The following is a 3,821-nucleotide window of genomic DNA, read 5'->3' as shown; positions in this document are numbered from 1 at the left end:
GTGTTTCCCCTTACAAGGCCTGAGGCTCGGAGGCAGACTTCACATGAGAGAAGATCTGGCCCAGAGGCATGATTAGCTTGTGATGGTGTGCATCTCTTTTTCCACCTGTAATGAGCTTTATCTACTTCTTAGTTACCTCTGAATGTATTACCTTTTATAAGGCAGCTTGCCCAGGTCATCAACCTCTTGGCTTACAGCAGAGTGCTGTGGTTACTGGCAGTGATTATACATTCAAAATGAATCTGAAAGTTGGACTTTAAAGTTTTTGCATAATGAATCTGCAGCTCCGCTTGTAGGGTAACATGCTTGGTAATCAAACAAATATGGAAGCAACAGAATGAGCCTTGCAGAAGGATAAATGCATGACATTTCACACTGCATCCCTACAAATGCTTTGTCCCTCCACAGATACAAGGTGCAATTAAAATGCACCTGTCGAGAAGCTCACAACCTAATATTTGATGTAATAATGTGGTAAGGTGTGTGGTAAGATAGGTGAGCAAACTGCAATGTCAACCGCAGTATGAACTGTAATGTTGTAAATGTTAATTAACACCAGTGTCTTCCAGGTTTTTTCCTTGCTCTAGTTAAGGTTTAAGGACAGGTGTTCTTAGTTTAAAGGACCTCTAATAACTGCAGCTCTAAAACAAAATATCACCATTCATTTCTGACTATATGATGATCCTTTAACATATAGATGATCACACTGGATTGTTTCAATAGATTGCCTTGTAATAAAATGTGTTTGTGTACTGTTTGTATGCTCCTCAGGGGACAAGAAGTGTCAACACAACTAAGTGGAATTTAACATTAGCCTTGTTTACAATTGCAAAAAGTGTTTGCCTTCTGAGTTAAAGATGAAACTGTGTCAATAGTTAAGTTTATAAATGTAGGTACACAAAAACAGTGCATAAAATAAAACCAGGCAAGCCCAATTTTCACTGAAATAGAAAATTTATTTAATGAGGTTATTATTGAAGCTCTAAATTACAATAGAAACAATGATATTTCCCTTAAATGGAATAATTATGTTTTGTCAGGTGAAATAAAATGACTTGTGGAATATTTGACAAACCAATTGCATGAATGAAAACAGTGTAAAAGCAGTTCGTTTTCTTGAATGTGATATGATGTTAAACTCCATTATTTTTTATCAGTTAAGGGAGGAGAAGGAAAATAAAATAAAAAGTACAAAAATTATTATAATTAATTATACACATGGTGTATTTTATACATGTAGGGAAGCTGGATTGCTTTCTTGTGAGTTGCTGCATAATAAGAATTTCCTCAACAAATAAAGTGATACAATTAATATACAGCGGTTATGTGGAGACACTTATGAGAATGATGTATTGTTTTGTAATGCGTTTTTTTACGTGGACTGCAGAGTCTATCAGTACTCAATCTTGTTATACAGGTTGTATAAAGGTAACGCTGGCAGGTTGCTCCCCGGGTAATACAGGGGCGTCGGAAAGGCGATAGACCGGGGAACTGGAACACGCAGTAAGGAGTTATCTCTGAAAACCAGCGGCATCCCCACTAGTGTCTGTGCGGAGGCGTGGGCCATGTTGGCCGCCTCCAGTTCAGCTGATAGCTGCCGTTTCCATTTGTTCCTCCTGTTCTGAAACCACGTCTTGACCTGAGTCTCCGTCAGCTGCAGGCTGGAGGCTAAGCAGGCCCGCTCCGAGCTGCTCAGGTACCGCTTCATGTCGAAGGTGGACTCCAGCTGGTACACCTGACTCCGGGAGAAAACCGTGCGCGTCTTCTTCTTGGCTGAGTTGCCCTGCTTGTCCGCACCGTCCGACTGTCTCTCCTCCGACAGAGGTGACATTTGATGGCACGGTCTCTCCCGCTCCTCCTTATAATCCTGCAGCAGAGGCTGTGGCAGGTGCGGCCGCCGCGCGAGCCCGTCATTCCCGGACAGGAGTCCTTTAGCGGGACCTGAGCGCGAGCAGGAGGAGAGGGAGGTGGTGAATATCATAACCGATGAAAGCTTCTATGGTTTTTAAACAGGCGACTGAGAAAAATCATTTTACACCTTTTCGACATACTCAGTTTGAGAGTCCGTCAAGTGTGAACTCTGACTTACTAAATCGACCGCTGAAAGCCGGTGACTTTTTGAATAAACAATTCAGCTTGAGTATGCTCGGCGTACAGTAAGCAATTAATTAAATCCCGCTCTATTTAACGCTCAATTGACGACGTGTAGTGCAGCCATTTTAGAAACAGGTTCCATCAATTAGCAGGCTCAATTAAATTTGAAATGAGAGGAAACACAGAGTGATAATAATTCGACCTTCCGCTCGGTGCGCTGCTGCGATGATGGTCTGCACACAACAAACAAGTGGAAGTAGATGAGCTGCATGTGAGTGTCACAGACACACAGTCACTTGTGTTTGTACAGTCACAAACACAAGCTAATGAAATGTGAGCTGAAGTGCAAACACAACCATAAAACAGGCCTGTTTATTTTTCTGTAAAAGAAAAGGAAATAATCGGGTCTATTCCATGCCATGTTATATAATACAAAATATAAAAAGTGTAAATGTGTGTCCCAACATTTTAATTCTTCTTCTCCGCTCCTTTTTCTGTAGTAGTAATAATAGTAATAATAATAATGACAATAATGATAATAATAATGATAAATATTCCTCACCTAAACATGAGAAGCTGTGGGCTTGGTGCTGGGTGCATGGCTCGCTGTGACCCGTGTCGGAGCAGAAGCAGTCTGCCGAGTCCTCCCCGCCGCTGCACTCCTCCTCGGAGGACACCGACAGCGAGCGCCTCCGCGGCGGAGGCGGCGGCCCCTTGGAGAGCTCTTTGGTCCCGGAGCGCGGCGCATCGGACGGCGTCCCTAAAATAGACTGGATGGTAAAGCTGGAAATCGGGCCCGACGAGCACTTGCTCCCGCTGTCTTCTGCGCTACTCATTCTCGCTTCATAACAGTATTGAAGTATTGACTGAATCTGTCTGTCCCCTTGTATTCCGTTATTGGTCTCAACACGATTGGTGCGTAAAAATTACGAAAGCGGCTTTTGTCTTCTGTTTTTTTCCCCTTGCCTGTTTAATTGTGGAGTTTTAACATTGAAGGAGTTGAAGGTGTTTTTTCTAGAGCTCGGGGAACATGAGTGTATTCCTGGTCCTCCTCCTCACGCTCTGGATCAGAGGCAGTCAGGTTGCGTCGCTTCATTTGCATGTAGGTAAGCTCCTCCTGGGCCAATGGCAGCCTCCAACACAAGCCCGGAAATTTCAAACTCCTGTCAAGGTTTTTAGATGGGATGAGGAGAGCAAGAGAGTCGCAGAAGAGCAACAGTGCTCATTTCTGCATTCAGCTGCACTTAAAACATTTACAGTAATGTTCATATAACTCAGCTGCAACCTTTACTTGTTATCAAAAAAAAAGTCTAATATGGTTTTGGGTAAATTAAAACTTGGTTATGAATTTTGGCACTAAATTACCTTATGCCACAGCTTGAGGAAATGTGTTGATTTATGAAAAATATTATTTTATTTTATTTTCTTGCAATAGCTTTCCTATAGAGGATGGCATGTGGTTTAAATATGCCTCATGTATAAAGTCTGTGTGTGTGTGTGTGTGTGTGTGTGTGTGTGTGTGTGTGTGTGTGTGTGTGAGAGTGTGAGAGTGTGAGAGTGAGAGAGTGAGTGAGTGAGTGAGTGAAAATGTCTATAACCCTACATGCAACCTGCACAACCAGGAAGGCTCAGTCAACTGAGGATGACCTCATGCACGAACTGTCATTATGTCTTTTTTTTTCTATTGTCCTATGCATGCTAAATTGGCCGGGGTGACGGCAACACGC

The 3,821-nt window shown here is 42.7% G+C and overlaps 1 protein-coding gene across 1 annotated transcript; it reads right to left on the bottom strand.

Annotated features, from left to right (window-relative positions):
- Positions 1-1,393: 1,393 nt before the first annotated feature.
- Positions 1,394-2,930, bottom strand: hmx2 (H6 family homeobox 2). Its single transcript, XM_070916490.1, has 2 exons — positions 2,657-2,930; positions 1,394-1,941 (listed from the first exon to the last, which is right to left on the bottom strand). Exons 1-2 carry the CDS (start codon positions 2,928-2,930, stop codon positions 1,394-1,396), a joined length of 822 nt encoding a protein of 273 aa, XP_070772591.1.
- Positions 2,931-3,821: the final 891 nt, after the last annotated feature.

Source organism: Enoplosus armatus, chromosome 12 (assembly GCF_043641665.1).
Source record: "Enoplosus armatus isolate fEnoArm2 chromosome 12, fEnoArm2.hap1, whole genome shotgun sequence".
Classification (NCBI taxonomy): Eukaryota; Metazoa; Chordata; class Actinopteri; order Centrarchiformes; family Enoplosidae; genus Enoplosus; species Enoplosus armatus.
This window is presented reverse-complemented; position numbering and strand designations above follow the sequence as displayed.

Bases quoted from the DNA above. Each gene is read 5' to 3' on its own strand.
- hmx2 (XM_070916490.1), bottom strand. From the start codon at position 2,930: ATGAGTAGCGCAGAAGACAGCGGGAGCAAGTGCTCGTCGGGCCCGATT. The intron at 1,942-2,656 runs GTGAGGAATATT...GCTCGCGCTCAG, and splicing joins CCACAGCTTCTCATGTTTAG to GTCCCGCTAAAGGACTCCTG.